Below are 14070 nucleotides of genomic sequence, written 5' to 3'. Positions count from 1 at the left end.
AAAAGCATTTAAAAAAGCATCATCATATGAAAAAATACTGTACATTGTTATAAGCTTCATTTCTTTTTCTTAAAATTTAAGATTTCTTAAAAACAAAACAAAACAAAAAACAGGAAAACAATATACATGCATCCCTACTTTTGTGAACTTGACATTTGGGCAAGCTAATGTATATTTTATTTGAGTGGAATCTGCAAGTATGAATACCATATCAACCTAGATACTTTAGTTACTGTTTTCTGTGTAGATTGAACAGAACTATTGAATAAATTTACATTTACATTTTATTTTCAGCCTTAGAAGTAGAAATAATATTTGGCTCAATTGGCTGTATAGAAAACTGTGCAAAAATGGTGCAGATAATGTGTCATGCCTTGCGCAGGTAATACACTCTCAATTTCTTAATGAGTGTTCCGTATGACAGAAGATTTAAACACTTTATCTATCACTTAACATCAGGTCACGCACACTGTGCATAAGAGGAAACCTCCTGTCTTCTCTCTCCAAAAGTCTTTAGTAGCATCAAGCATACACGGCTCATCTGGCTGTGGCAGAGGAGAGGTCTTTTACAAAGTGGTGTAGTGTAGTACAGGCACCAGCAGGGGTCACTCCAGACACTTGGACTTTCTCTCCAGTACTGATTTGAGCTCGGATATAGCTGCAAGCATCAGTGGAAATTAATTTAGGATGATCTGTGAGACTTTAGATGTTTTCCCAGATTTTCTGTACCTGAGCTTGTTGTTTAACTGAATGTATAAGTTTTTTTATTTCTAATTCTGAGCAGTACAATATATAGAAACAGTAGTGTCTGAGTTTAATAATTCCACATATCATATATAAAATAATCAGATGATCAATCTTCAAATATTTCTCAAAGCTTATCAGCCATTAGGGGTGGTGTGACCTTCAAAGTGAACCTACCTTCTCCCATTGGATTTGTGTTACATCTGCCTCGGATGACTGTAGGGGGCGCTGTTGCAATGAGGGCTGCAGCTGGCTGTTGGTTTAATACAGGTGCAGAGGATATTCTGCGAGGTGCAGGAACAGGTGGCATTATGGCTTTCTTTGGAGGCTTTGTGACCTCTGTGAGAAAAAAAATTTCCAATGTAATATTTTATGATAAATTAGCATATTTTAGGTAGACTAAATTTAGTAATAACTATCAGTTAAGTTAAGTAATGCAATTGAAATATAGCAAAGTATCTGGATACACAGGTTTACATTTAGAAAAATCTATTTTCCCCACACACCTGTGACTTGCGCAGGGGGAGTGGTGGAGACTTCAGGCTTTTCTTCAATCGCTATTGAGAACACAAGTTTTAGAAAACGTACGGAAAGAATGAGGTCTGGCCAGTTTTAGTTTGAACTGTGACAGAGACAATTGACAGATGTGTTCAACAGAGTCAGATACTCACGAACATCGTTCAGGTAGATATACTCTTCAATTACAGACTCTGATTCTGGCACTGAGGTCAGGACTTGTACTGTTACAAAAACACAACTATTTTTAACAGATATTTACTGTTGAAATGTGGAGTAAAGTGATACCAGGTAAATCTATCATTAAAGGTATTTTTTAATTTATGATGTTTCCTCATCAATATTTTAAGATGAGCTCTTCTCTTAAACAGAAAACACTCCACTTACACTTTGTGATGTCATGTGGTAATACAGGAAGTTCTCCACTGTCTTTTAAAACTCCATACACCTTCACTAGAATCATTTAGATCATTTCAGCCTTGGAATGACCAGTCTCTTCTAAACTAAAGTTAAAAGATAGTTGTAAAAACTAAAAAAAAAACTACTGCTTCATGACATCACAAGGTGGAACAGAGCATTTTTTTGCTTTGGAGATGTAGACAGACTAATAATAAAGGATTATTTAAACATATGTGAATGAAACAAAACACAACTCCAGGTATGATTGAGAACCTGGCTTAAACCTTAGTCAATTTTGCATAATATAGGACCTTTGTTTATAGTTTGTTCAGGCTCTTGAATGTTTATCCACAGCAAAAAATACTTGTATTTCAAAAGTCTAAAATACCTGGTTTTGGAGGAACATTTGGGATGGGATTTGACGAGGGGTGCTGGATACTCTTTTCTCCATTTTCATTATCTGACTGAATAAACGCTATAGAGAAGAAAAAAAACAAGTTATTATGTGCAAGAGTACAGTCACAATTTCAGAATTTAACTGGATCTTCAATGAGTCTAAACCACAACTGTAAATAAGGTCTAAACCAGGTCTAATACAGACATATGCCATGAGATAGGGCCTAAAGGAGATTAGCACAGTGTATCTCACTAAACAAAACAAAAAGCCCAAAAAGGTCTATTTTTTTATGTAATCTTGAACACTTACTGATACTCCTCTCGTACGTTTCTTCTAGAACCAGTGGAGCCAGTAAACCGTCTGTTTTGTGAATGAAAAAGTTGATTACGTCGTGCAGTGTCTCACAGGGAATCTATAGAAAAGAGCAGAAATGTTACACACAACATTACATGATTGCATGCAGCGAAAATCAAATTCGAACACATATGAACTCACTTTTGTGATTTTTAAGATAGACAAGGAACCTAGGCTAAATATGGATCACAAAATTCCAAGCCAAACTATGATTAATACTGACAGTATCAATAATAAAACTAATAATAGAGTACAGAACAAAAGAATTTGGCCGTGTTGTATTGAATTGACAGATGTTATTTTATTTAATTTCATAACAGTGTAATAGGGATACAAGTTTTGATGATTCTATTGTTCAGTACACACGCTTAAACTTTACTGGAGTCTATAAAGGTTATGCAAGTCCGCTGTATATTTTTATTGAAAACATGAGTCACTGTTTTCTTGCCCAACTTTTATAAGCTTTAATAAAACATGCCAATTACATAATACAATAAAGAGATTATTAATTAAGGGTTACTACAAAATGGTAAGGAAGCATTCATTTGAGTGTTTGTATTAATCTCAAACAGGCTCAGTTAATACTCACTGGATCTTCTACATCGATTGCAAAGCCGCCTTCAGGCCTTCGTGACACGTGGTAGTGTTTAAACTCTGGCCTGATGGAACAAAACAAGAGGATAAAGTTGTAAATTATTTAAGCTAAGTTAAAAATTTACTCCAGGACTGATATTAAACAGAGATTTTACAGAATCAACATGCAACCCTAAAACATTTACTGCAATTGTAGTAAAATACATTTTATTAAAGTTAATATGACTAAATAGGGATTTTAGATAATTTGCCACCTGAAAATATTTTGCTAAACCTTCTTAAAAATATGCTTGCATTATTTTTTTGCCTTACTGTACAAAAGCTTGCACTCACAGCACTTGTAATAAAGTAGTAATAAATGTCTGATGTTAAGTTCTTCTTTCACCTCTGACCGTTAAAGCAGAAATACATTTACTTCAACTTTTCACAAACTCAAAGGCCAAACAACCACAGCAGACAATATCCTGTTGAATGAATGAGTTTATATGAATAAAGTCGTACTTGTCCAGGACTTGTCTTGTGGTGACAGCAAAGGCTCCATTGCCGCTAGGTCTCAGGAGCAGGTTTCCATTCATCGACTCTCTCTCCAGCATCAGCTCAGCCTGCAGGCGGTTCACTTTGTGGTAACAGCTAAAATAAGACTTTAATAGTTAATTCACAAATCAAGGAAAACATTATGACCACTAGTGGTTTCAGAAGTTGCAAGATATATTTCACCTAAACAAAAATCTTTCTTAAAATTTCTTCAACTCAGAACAGGAAACCTCATGCAGAAAAATAAAAACAATATACTGACAAAACCTGGACAATCAGCTGTAAGAAATGTTGACAAAACAAAGTTGGAAGAAGGGTGTAATTTCTCATATTTATAATGTTATTAAGATGTTTAAAATGTCCATGTAGATTCATATAGAGGCTTATCACAAGAGGACTGGAAAGTGAGGAACCTTAGCACATAAGGTTGATGTGAATTTATCTATAAAGATTAGATTTTATTGTCCCCATGAGAAAATGTGTCCAGTTAAACTGCAATGAGACCTTTGAGTTTGCTTCTCACAAAGGTCACTGAGAAGCACAGTGTAAATGTTTCGGCAGCAAAACTTGAATTTCCCTCGGGATCAGTAAAGTATTTCTCTCACTCTCTACCAACCAGGATCTTAGTCAGTGCATTTAGTGATCTGAGCTATTTAAAATATTATACTCATACTTACACAGGCATGTCGGCTAATGGGTTAATATATGGACTAGAGTTGGCATCACTAGGAATTGTAGCTGATGTATTATTTTCTAATCTCAGCTTCTCCTTGTCCAGTGCCTCTTTGAGTATGTGGATCTGTCCAGGAAGTAGGTTCAGAGATGAAGGGACTGACAACTGCACAAGAAGCAAAATAAATAAATCAATAAAATGTTTAACTTCATTATTCTTTTTTTAAGTACCATAAATTGAAGGTGCACTATGTAACTGCGTGTTTTTGTGGAGATGTTATTGCTTTGCATAGATCTGTAGGGGCTAGCTTGCTCACAGCATGTTTTTCAAGGTGACATTATAGCAGTACAAGGACATGTTATTGAATGCGAAGACAGCTTCTTTGCATTACACCATTGTAATGCCACACTGACATTCCAAGGAAAGCAATATTTCCAGAATCAATGATTGAGGAACGTTCAAATATATACTTCACTCGGCACTGGCTTCCACACAAACCACAGTACTGCCCTGTGATTGGTCAGTTTCCAATCGTATGCAAAGAATTCAATGCAAACAAACTACGAGAGAATTCATCTTGCTGGCAAGGCAAGCAGAAAACAGACCTCATCCAGAAAAATTATACAGTGCATCTTTAACAGATCTATACAGTGCATCTTTAACAGATCTAGTTCTTACGTGAGCGATGGAGTGGATGAAACCTTTCCACAGCTCCCTGGCCTCTGCATTAGGAGCCTGCAAATACAGAAAACATTAAAACAAGTTCTCCAACAACAGCAGCTGAATTATGCAACTTTGGACTCACAGTGATTTTGATGATTTCTTGTTTGAGTTGGAGGGTCATTCTGGCTGCGTCTAAGTTTCGGTCAAGGCTGTTGTCGTCAGTCAGTGAGACGAAATCACTCAGCTCCACTTTCTCTATGTACTGTTTAAAATAATGAAATAATATAGAATACAATGCATAATTACAACAATTACTAGTCTTAGATGTATGGACTGAGTGAAAGTAGACTCCTACATGTGATACACTAGTTAAAGTGTTTTAAGTTAAAACAAATCTGAACTTACATCTGAGTCTCTTTTGTCATTGAAAAAGAACAGTGTGTTTCCACATAAACAGGTCCACAGCTTCCGTGATGTCTGCCCCAAAATACAGGAATGCATTAGTTTTGTTGTTGTTCTGCCCACAGTGTACTATATTTTAATGCATTCCCTTATTTTTATATTATCATTGTTTATACCATTATTCATTGTTTTATGTTGCACCATAACGCTGCAGCAGCTTCCTAGTATGTGAATTTTGTTTACAATAGCAATAAAACTTACTGATTTTGATTCTAAGCTATAGCCAACAAATTATTTTATATCTGGGGCTTTTTAATAGTTTGCTACGGTAAATCATCAACTTCACTCAAAAGTCATTGGCATGTTGTTTTTGTGGTTGTCAATTGTTATCTAACACTAGCTATTAAAAAATGAGACAAACTAGACAAATAAAGAATATAACATACACTGATACAATCTCACTGCATTCTTCCTACCAAATTGTTTGATAGCTGCTGTTAGATAATTTTATTGATAGATTATTCCCGCAATAGTTGTCACGATAATAAATTTTGAAGTGCAATTTATATCGGTGAAGTTAAGATAAACTAGTAGAGTAGATGATAAACAGTAGTATTGAAACCAAACCATTAAGTTGAATTGTCCCACCAAATGTGATCTAAATGTACATTATAGTTAGTTTGTATCGATAATGAGTCTTAGAAGTTTATAATTCAGGCTTCTACAGTTCAAATCATATTATAATTCACAAAAATAACAAAATATGTCCAATCAGTGCAAAGAAAAAGTCTCCACAATAAATACTAACTCCCAAAAGTGATTGTTCCATCCATCATGTATTGAACGTTAAGTTGTTGTAGTATTTATCGTGACAGGCTTAGTTGGCACTACATCTACTTTCTTGTAATGCAACTGACAGAATCGCACAAGGAAATAAAAATATCGCAAGGGTGGTATTTGTGGATAATAAGTCTATAATAAGAACTATACTTCCATGGTGAAACTACTGATAATATTAGCATTGGTACTGGGAGGAGAAAATGTGGTTAAGTCCTGAGACATGTGCATATATATTTAAAGCCTCACCACTGAATTGCTTGGATGATGTGAGTACCCTTCTTATCCAAACTATTGTGTTGTTATTAATATTGTAATTCAGAACAATAGACAATTAGCTATACATTAATTAGGGCTAATAATGTATTATGTCACTGTGGCACTTAATATACCACTTATTGGTAAAAGGGTAAAAAGGAGCGTTTCAACATTATCAAGAGACTTGCTTGCGTAAAGGAATTTTGTTATATTTTCCTTCACTGATGTAATTTCTCAACTATTCTAAGCTACCACTGCACTGAAATCTTTATTATATTTGCTGATCCTTTGTATTTACTGTTCATTGTCTCTTATCAGTGCTTGACATGCCAGTCCGCTTCAATCCTGTTAACCAAGCCTATGTTTAAAGCCGTAAAGCGGTCCAACCAGTCACAGAGTAATGCAGTAATGTGAAGTACTCAGCTGAGTCCAATTCCAGATAAAGTGAATTTATAACAAATCCTTCCTCTTTTAATAGTGTTATGGTCTCTACTTCCAGTAAGAAAAAATACTTCTGGTAACATTTTCCCAGTTGCTGTCACACCTAGTTTACTGAAAACTACCTTTCTGCACAGCACATTGGTTACTCATTAAACTGGCATGACCCTGATTTGAAGAGTTGTGCTGCAACACACTTATAGTGGAATTAGGCCTAACAATATTTTATCATCATAATTATAATGTAATGCAATAATACAAACAATAAAAAGTTACTTAATATTATGTAACCTTACCTTATCTTTGAAAGACCTTTTCTCCAAGTAACCTTCATAATAGCAGTGTGGCAGTTGGTGTCTGAGGCGTCCTGTCCTTTTTGCCATTCCTTGTATGAAAATGCAGGCTTAAAATTATTTTGTTGTAGATTGACTTTTAACCTGGCTCTTCTTCCATCTCTTGAAAAGCAAAGTATATAGGCTTAACAAAGAAAGAGGGCTGGGCTAGGGACATGTGTCATGGCTCTTGCTTCTGATTGGTTCATCTGTCAAATGGGCGGAGGTTGTAAAAATATCTACAGGTAGGTTTTCTGACGCATAGCTTTTCACAAGGATGGAAAGCACCTTTGGGACTCCACTGGAAACTATAGGCTATAGGCAACATTACCTGTCAAACCAGCCAAAGGAAGTTCCCATAAGTTGAATTAAGGCAAAGTAGACACAATCAATCAATCAAAGAGAGCTATCAAACAAGTCACTTACTACCCTTACTATTATTGTAGGAACACCTTCCTACGCCATGAGACTTTTATTTGAAGGGTCCCCCACCTGCTTGTCTCCATGGAGATGCAGTTGGTTTGCCAATAATGTTCCACAGGCTGGCATTAAACGTGTTTGTCTTCAAGGAGACAAGCAGATGACTAGATGAGACAGGCAAGCCAAGTTCTGTGAAGAGGCCATACATGCTTTTCATGGTATTTTAGACTAGAGCAATAATATATACTGTAAGACAGTCTTGGTTTATTGTCACACTGTATATCCCATGGTAAAACAACAAGTCAAGCAGGTGGTGCAAGTGGTGGACTCAAGAGAAAAGTTACATATTGTACCTTTAAATAGGTGAAAGGACTAGTATTTAAATAGACCTAAAAAGCCTAGATGTAGACTAAACCATACTTAATTAATCTTATGATCCAAGTTTCTATTACAATGCTGCTACAGTCAGAATAAGCTTTGACACTGACCCTGAACCAAAAAAACAATATGTCTTAATTGGCGATATGTTTTAAACATAGGTCACACATGGGTAAAGAACAGCATTAAATAAATTATTTGGCTATTTAAAACAGAATATCATAAATTATGTGTCCTATAGAGGTCTTACCTGTCTAAGAAGATAGCGTCAATTTTAACCCCTCCATTCCGGCTTATTTTCCTTAAAAAGCCTGACTGAATTTGAAATAAAAATCAAGCCTTTTTTTCTTTTTACATTAGCCCAGAGCAGACTCACATGCTTGTGTCCTCTCCTCCGGCAGGGGGCGCGCTCTCTGTCACGGGGCCGGACCGGGGAGCAGCGGGAGACCGGAGGAAACTCACCATATCACCGCAGCCGGAGTCTGGAGAGGGGTGATCGGGATAGACCATGGGGAACCGAGACGACGAATATGACTTCTTATTTAAAGGTGAGAGGATTAAAGCTACTATATGAATAAATAAAGACCAAAGAGTCATCCAGCTGAGCTTTGGGCTAACTCCGTTAGCACCATTGCTCCGGTAAATGTCATCTGTTAGCAGGGAGCTAGCTAAAACAATTGTACTAAACAAGGAGTTTTAACGTTTCGTCATATCTTATTAAAAATTGGTTAATTCGGGGAACTGGGTCTTTAATGATATATTGGCAACAGCTCTACAACAGGCTTAACAATATTTTATGTGTGTAGTGTTATGTTAGCACGGCTTTTCTGTGTCTATGGGTGGAGCAATTTACGGCATCGTTTGCAAAGTTATTACGGTGCAGTTGACTCACTGTTGTAACACTTTATTTTCAGTAATGTGCAGGTTGTAGACAAGCCAGGAATTATAGATTCCTGTTCAGATTCCCTTTACCATGGCCATAAAGTGGAACTTTGTAATGTGGTTTATACAGTAACAACATCAGTCGATATGAACTGGAAATCTAAGACAGGAAGGATTTGCATTACCTAACATAATTCAAACTGTTAAATATTAGCTATAAATTATGAAATATTGTACTGTTATGGTTTGTAACAGACTTTATTGTATTTATTATTATTATTTTTTTTAATCTATTTTGATGATTCACCTACATTCTACCTACATTCATCAGGCCTACACACACACAGTTACATACAGATTTACTTTTGAATGATTTTAAGTACTTGCTAATGACAAAACTTTGTCTGATTTTAGTGGTGTTGATTGGTGACTCAGGAGTGGGGAAGAGTAACCTCTTGTCAAGATTTACAAGAAATGAGTTTAACCTGGAGAGCAAAAGCACTATCGGAGTGGAGTTTGCAACCAGGAGCATCCAGGTGGACGGCAAGACGATAAAGGCTCAGATTTGGGACACAGCAGGACAGGAACGCTACAGAGCCATCACTTCAGCGTGCGTGGGACCTTTAAATTCTGTACATTTGGTTGTGCAAAGTTAATGTTGACCAGTCCCGTTTCTTCTCCAGGTATTACCGAGGGGCAGTGGGGGCGCTTCTAGTGTATGACATCGCCAAGCACCTGACATATGAAAATGTGGAGCGCTGGCTGAAGGAGCTCAGGGACCATGCTGACAACAACATTGTCATAATGTTAGTAGGAAACAAAAGTGATCTGCGCCACCTCAGAGCTGTGCCCACAGATGAGGCCAGAGCCTTTGCAGGTATAAACACAAAATTCAGTTAAAAAAGAAAAGGTGATGGTAAAAATACATATTGATTCAAATCTTTCACATTATTATTTCAGAAAAGAACACTTTGTCATTTATTGAGACCTCTGCTTTGGATTCCACAAATGTAGAAGAAGCCTTTAAGAACATTTTAACAGGTAGGAAGGCTTAAATTTAGAAGCTGGGATTTTTACATATGCAATCTATCCTTTATCTCAGAAATGCTCCAAATACTGAATTTTTATTTTAATATTTCTTTCAAATTTTTTCTCTCTTTTGTCTTCCCAGAAATATACCGTATAGTATCACAGAAGCAGATAGCTGACAGATCTGCTCATGATGAGTCTCCAGGAAACAATGTAGTGGACATCAGTGTCCCACCAACAACAGACAGTCAGAAGGGGAGCAAACTGCAGTGCTGCCAGAGTCTGTGAGGCTCAGTGACTTTACCTCTACTCACCTGACTTCATCACCTGTGCACTTTCAGTTCCCGAGGCCACAAGCTTTGTTACCTTTGGATTTCTACTTGTCTCTTGTTATTTTATTGTACATTTTCACATGTGCTCTTCCATTTTGCCATAATTAAGCAAGTCTTTGTCATATGTTGAGGTTTTAAGCCGCTTACGCCAATGTAGGATGCAGCTATAAGTGTCTTACAAAGTCCTGAATTCAGTTATTTCACTGGGATAGACCCCTGATGTAAGCAGACAAATGAAAAATCTCTCACGTCAACTTTTACATGAAGTTGGTACACTATTAATAGTTGCCACTAGATGGTGCTGTGTAAATAAATAAAAAGTTAAAAAAGTATGGTCACTAACAACTTGAGAAGCCTTTACAGTGCTTTGTAGTAACTCCATCTTTTACGTTTTCATGCCAAATACCTTCTAATCATGTATTTATTGAAAATAGCTGGCTTTCTTGCCCTTGTTTCACTCCCAGTTCAACATGCATTTACAATAAAATAGCTGAAAAATAAAATCCTGTTTTCTCCTTTTTAAACTCCAAAATCTTGAATTATTCTTGCTTTGCTAGTTGTTTTAGAGTAGTAAATGGCTCAGTGCTGTACAAATCTCAGAGTTCAAATGGTAGCAAAAAGCACAACTATTTTTCCACATGCATTGTAAAATGACAAAGACAATTCAGCTGACAATGTGAATTTATTATTTGTAGTGTCAAATTGCAAATAAACCCTTTGATTACATCTTTCGTATGGTCCACAGTCAGAACCCAATCTTTGAGAGTGCAACCACGTTTCCCTTGAAAGCAGACAAAAATATGCACAAATTTGTTTTGCTGAAATAAAAGGACGCAAGTGCAATAGACTGGCTTCAAAAGCAATATTGATACACATTTATTCTAAGTGACTAGTATTTAATTTATTGCTTTTAACAGTTAAAATTGTCTTATCAGACCTGAAAACGACACTGATGAGACTTGCTTTGGTGTACTAGAATTAAAACACACATCAATGCACACAGAAAGTTTACATTGTACACCTGCCCATTGGAGTTAGACACTACCAGCCCAGACTCTGGGTCACGCCACAACAGGCGCAGTGCAGGAGAAAAATAGGCAATCAGAAAATCAAATGTAATTCATAACACTAGAGTCTTTAAACCTGATGCAAAAGGCAGATTAGGTCTGTTGATGACACATTACTCAGAGCACAATAAGCTCAGTGATCCCTCTCCACTCTTCAATGAGAGCAGGTCAATAGAATCATCACATAAAAACTCACTACGGCCTCAGGTTTTACTCCAAATAGGCTTGTGTGGCTCCAAGATATTCAAACACATTCAAAATCAGAGGAAGACAGAGACTGATCAAAGAGGAACCCAGCATGAGGAATGTGAGACTACAGCCACATGTTTCTGGTGTTTGATTGTGACAGCAGCTGGATGCTTGACAGAAAGCAGAGGTAATAATAAAGGTGTGTGAGGGACAGAGAGGTGTCAGGCGCTTTGGCAGCACGGCAGTTTGTTGCCTCGCTGCCCGTCTGTCGTGGGAGGAACACTTATATCCACAACGTTATTTCCAGGAGAGTCATCATGTCCAGATCGGTCAGAAATCTGTTTCTGAGACACTATACGGTAAATCTCTGTAAAACAATAACAGCAGATTAGGGCTTTTGTGTCCTGAAAAGGAAAAGGGCTCATTATAAGTCCCTTGGGTCAATACCTGTGAGAATGTTCTTGAAAGCTTCTTCAACATTTGTTGAATCCAAGGCTGAAGTTTCAATAAATGAGAGTGTATTCTTTTCTAAAAGACAGAGCAAAAATAATCAGGATTATATGATAATAAAATAATTAATCCTAATTAAATGGAGATACCTGAGAAGGCTCTGGCCTCATCTGTGGGCACAGCTCTGAGGTGGCGCAGATCACTTTTGTTTCCTACTAACATTATGACAATATTGTTGTCAGCATGGTCCCTGAGCTCCTTCAGCCAGCGCTCCACATTTTCATACGTCAGGTGCTTGGCGATGTCATACACCAGAAGAGCCCCCACTGCCCCTCGGTAATACCTGCAGAAGAAACGGGACTGGTCAACATTACCTCTATGCAACCAAATGTACAGAATTTAAAGAAGGTCCCACGCACGCTGAAGTGATGGCTCTGTAGCGTTCCTGTCCTGCTGTGTCCCAAATCTGAGCCTTTATCGTCTTGCCATCCACCTGGATGCTCCTGGTGGCAAACTCCACTCCGATGGTGCTTTTGCTCTCCAGGTTAAACTCATTTCTTGTAAATCGTGACAAGAGGTTACTCTTCCCCACTCCTGAGTCACCAATCAACACCACTAAAATCAGAACAAACAAATAAAGGTGAACATTTCATGATGGTCTGCGCAGGCTTCACCATTACAGGTCATCAAATAACTTCTGAGAACATTTATAGGACACACGTACAATTAACATTAAATAACATTCCAAAAACGAGCAAAGCCTGACACTAGCACTCACACTTCAATATAATGTATTCAAATATGTCTTTGACAATAGAAAGTAAACTCTGAAAAGCATAAATGATGATGATTGGTCCCGCTAAGTGAGTAATGGCTCTGGACAGAGCGGCTACTTGTGTCTCATTTGAATTGCGTAAAACAGCCCAAGAATGTACTTTACACGAAACGTTACAGAAGAGAATAACTCTAAATTATAACCTGTAAAGAGTTGCACAGGTTTTGTAGAAATAAAAGGAAGGTTTTTGTTGCATTGTTAAGTTACAGCTGGTCTGTTGTTTTTGCTACTTGTGGAGAAGCTAACATTAGCATAACGAATGCTTAGCTAATCGGGGAGTGACACTTCCTCACTACCGCTGATAAGTTTTTTTTTTAACACGAAACAACAACGTACTAACTAGTTACCCATTTGGAAAATACCTTTAAATAAGTAGTCGTATTCGTCATCCCTAGCTCCCATTTTAAATCCTCCCTTATGAACGACGTTTGAGAAATAAAAACAAGACAGTGTACGCAGAAGCTGTTCAGGAAGGGAAGGAGCACGTGAGCTTGACAGCGTCCGTTTTGGCCAATCAGAGAGGCCCATGTTTTGACCGACAACCAATTCTACCAATCAACAATGAGAAAAGTAAGATAAGGAGGATTTCTTGCTCTTCTAAATGTGACGACCGAAAAAAAAATTACCATAAATTGGCAATTGGGCAACAGAGTATTATCTACTCTAGCTGAAAAATAGCTACCTGTATGTTGTATTGCAATCAAAATCAACTTAATGACAAAAAAACAACTCAACAGTTCATCTTAAGTGATACGATTATCCTCTTAGTCATGGTCAGTTCCAATGAATTTAAGCTGAAGGATCATAAGTAGAGACTGGAGGCAGGCCTGCAACTACAGAGGTGTAGTGTGTTGTAATGTGATGACCTCACTGTAGCCTCATTACATACTTGAGATATTCCACATTCATACAATACTGAGTAAATACTGAGTATAACAGGTGCTTTTTGATGATATTTTCTTTGAATATCTTAATTCCTTTAGTTTTAGTATCTTGGTGTTTTTTCTTCAGAGTAAACCATATAGGAAAATAATCTTTCTCTGGAAATTAGGGTGACTAGATAAAAAAAATTCTAAACTGGGACACACCTGGGTTGGGATGATTGGTATAAATAAAACTGTGAAAAGAGCGTGTAAGATTGTGCAATTTCGTATCAGTCATAATCTGAGGGACTTCTGTTCCTGCATTTTTTTTTTTTTTTTTGCTTTACGGTCATTCACAAACACAGACTTCTGTATTTTGGCAAAACAAGTGACAATTTATGCTCCTCTTTACTGTTGGTGAGGATCAGATTAGTAAATATTGTGATAGTCCTGTTTTAGTCCTGGGACATTTCTTGTGTAAAAC

General features: G+C 37.0%; 3 protein-coding genes across 4 annotated transcripts; 1 reads left to right on the top strand and 2 right to left on the bottom strand.

Annotated features, from left to right (window-relative positions):
• Nucleotides 1-163: 163 nt before the first annotated feature.
• LOC110174013 (signal-transducing adaptor protein 1-like) lies at nt 164-7254 on the bottom strand. 2 transcript variants are annotated; one of them, XM_020940043.2, is made up of 13 exons: nt 7106-7254; nt 5280-5351; nt 5017-5136; nt 4890-4946; nt 4216-4376; nt 3506-3634; nt 3000-3069; nt 2366-2468; nt 2048-2134; nt 1416-1484; nt 1251-1301; nt 922-1083; nt 165-658 (listed from the first exon to the last, which is right to left on the bottom strand). In XM_020940043.2, exons 1-13 carry the CDS (start codon nt 7190-7192, stop codon nt 606-608), a joined length of 1221 nt encoding a protein of 406 aa, XP_020795702.1. In that variant the 5' UTR covers nt 7193-7254; the 3' UTR covers nt 165-605. The 2 variants fall into 2 exon arrangements, with proteins under 2 accessions (XP_020795703.1, XP_020795702.1); XM_020940044.2 differs by lacking the exon at nt 5280-5351 and having other exon boundaries at nt 164-658.
• Nucleotides 7255-8329: 1075 nt separating this feature from the next.
• Nucleotides 8330-10685, top strand: LOC110174015 (ras-related protein Rab-11B-like). Its single transcript, XM_020940047.2, has 5 exons — nt 8330-8487; nt 9236-9431; nt 9505-9698; nt 9782-9862; nt 9993-10685. The coding sequence occupies exons 1-5, from the start codon at nt 8448-8450 to the stop codon at nt 10136-10138; spliced, it is 657 nt and encodes a 218-aa protein (XP_020795706.1). The 5' UTR covers nt 8330-8447; the 3' UTR covers nt 10139-10685.
• Nucleotides 10686-10845: 160 nt separating this feature from the next.
• On the bottom strand, nt 10846-13240 carry LOC110174014 (ras-related protein Rab-11B-like). Its single transcript, XM_020940046.2, has 5 exons — nt 13086-13240; nt 12308-12503; nt 12038-12231; nt 11886-11966; nt 10846-11805 (listed from the first exon to the last, which is right to left on the bottom strand). Exons 1-5 carry the CDS (start codon nt 13123-13125, stop codon nt 11660-11662), a joined length of 657 nt encoding a protein of 218 aa, XP_020795705.1. The 5' UTR covers nt 13126-13240; the 3' UTR covers nt 10846-11659.
• Nucleotides 13241-14070: the final 830 nt, after the last annotated feature.

Source organism: Boleophthalmus pectinirostris, unplaced genomic scaffold (genome assembly GCF_026225935.1).
Source record: "Boleophthalmus pectinirostris isolate CB_2022bp ecotype Guang Dong unplaced genomic scaffold, ASM2622593v1 HiC_scaffold_7, whole genome shotgun sequence".
NCBI lineage: Eukaryota > Metazoa > Chordata > Actinopteri > Gobiiformes > Gobiidae > Boleophthalmus > Boleophthalmus pectinirostris.
Note: the sequence above shows the minus strand (reverse complement) of the source record. Positions and strands in the feature narration are given on the sequence as shown.

Bases quoted from the DNA above. Each gene is read 5' to 3' on its own strand.
- LOC110174014 (XM_020940046.2), bottom strand. From the start codon at position 13,125: ATGGGAGCTAGGGATGACGAATACGACTACTTATTTAAAG. The intron at 12,504-13,085 runs GTATTTTCCAAA...TTCTGATTTTAG, and splicing joins ATACGACTACTTATTTAAAG to TGGTGTTGATTGGTGACTCA. The intron at 12,232-12,307 runs GTGCGTGGGACC...TTTCTTCTGCAG, and splicing joins TACAGAGCCATCACTTCAGC to GTATTACCGAGGGGCAGTGG.
- LOC110174013 (XM_020940043.2), bottom strand. From the start codon at position 7,192: ATGGCAAAAAGGACAGGACGCCTCAGACACCAACTGCCACACTGCTAT. The intron at 1,302-1,415 runs GTGAGTATCTGA...TGTTCTCAATAG, and splicing joins TATCTACCTGAACGATGTTC to CGATTGAAGAAAAGCCTGAA. The intron at 1,084-1,250 runs GTGTGTGGGGAA...TTTTTCTCACAG, and splicing joins TCCCCCTGCGCAAGTCACAG to AGGTCACAAAGCCTCCAAAG.
- LOC110174015 (XM_020940047.2), top strand. From the start codon at position 8,448: ATGGGGAACCGAGACGACGAATATGACTTCTTATTTAAAG. The intron at 8,488-9,235 runs GTGAGAGGATTA...GTCTGATTTTAG, and splicing joins ATATGACTTCTTATTTAAAG to TGGTGTTGATTGGTGACTCA. The intron at 9,863-9,992 runs GTAGGAAGGCTT...TTGTCTTCCCAG, and splicing joins CTTTAAGAACATTTTAACAG to AAATATACCGTATAGTATCA.